Raw genomic sequence first — 610 nt, 5'->3', positions numbered from 1 at the left:
CTGCTGGAGGCACAAACCAAGGTCAGATGGAGCCCGAGGCTTTCCACGTGCAACCCTGGAGCGTGCCCGGGGGCTCAGGGGGAGCAATGTCCACCCACAGTGCAAGCGCAGAGGGCATGCACACACTAGCTGGCTGCCGGCACAAGGCAGCACACTTCCCAGACCCTTCTCCCCGCAGCCTAGCTAGGAGAGTCCCCAGGACTACAAGCCCCAGCATGCCTCGGGGCGAGATGCGCCTGCGCAGAGCAGCGCCGGGGGGGGGCGGACTCCGCCTGCGCAGAGCGGCTCCGGGGCCCGCCAGCTGGACTACAAATCCCGGCACACCTCTTGGTGAACCGCGCCTGCGCAGAGCGGCGCCAGGGCGGACTACAAATCCCGGCCCGCCTCCTGCTGAGTCGCGCCTGCGCAGAGCGGCGCCGGGAGGGAGGGGGGCGGCTGCAAGGCGCGAGGCCCCGCGGGGGGCGGCGGCGGCAGCGTCACTTATAAATGGCGCCCAAGCAGGACCCCAAGCCCAAATTCCAGGAGGGTGAGTGCGGGCCCCGGCGGGGGGTGCCTGGGTGGGCAGTGGAGGCAGGGTGCGTGTGGAGGTGTAGGGGGGGCAGGGTGGTGG

General features: G+C 70.7%; 1 protein-coding gene across 6 annotated transcripts in view; it reads left to right on the top strand.

Annotated features, from left to right (window-relative positions):
* Positions 1-412: 412 nt before the first annotated feature.
* MORF4L1 (mortality factor 4 like 1) overlaps positions 413-610 on the top strand; it is a 39,170-nt gene continuing 38,972 nt past the window's right edge. For 4 of the 6 annotated variants that reach the window (XM_014524081.2, XM_014524084.2, XM_014524082.2 and 1 more), the window contains exon 1: positions 413-526. In XM_014524081.2, the coding sequence (XP_014379567.1) occupies positions 487-526 (40 nt within the window). In that variant the 5' untranslated portion in view covers positions 413-486. The remainder of the gene's footprint in view (positions 527-610) is intronic. The other 2 variants (XM_025214213.1, XM_025214212.1) reach the window with 1 other exon arrangement.

The sequence above is a fragment of the Alligator sinensis genome, unplaced genomic scaffold (genome assembly GCF_000455745.1).
Source record: "Alligator sinensis unplaced genomic scaffold, ASM45574v1 scaffold334_1, whole genome shotgun sequence".
Lineage (NCBI taxonomy): Eukaryota > Metazoa > Chordata > Crocodylia > Alligatoridae > Alligator > Alligator sinensis.
This window is presented reverse-complemented; position numbering and strand designations above follow the sequence as displayed.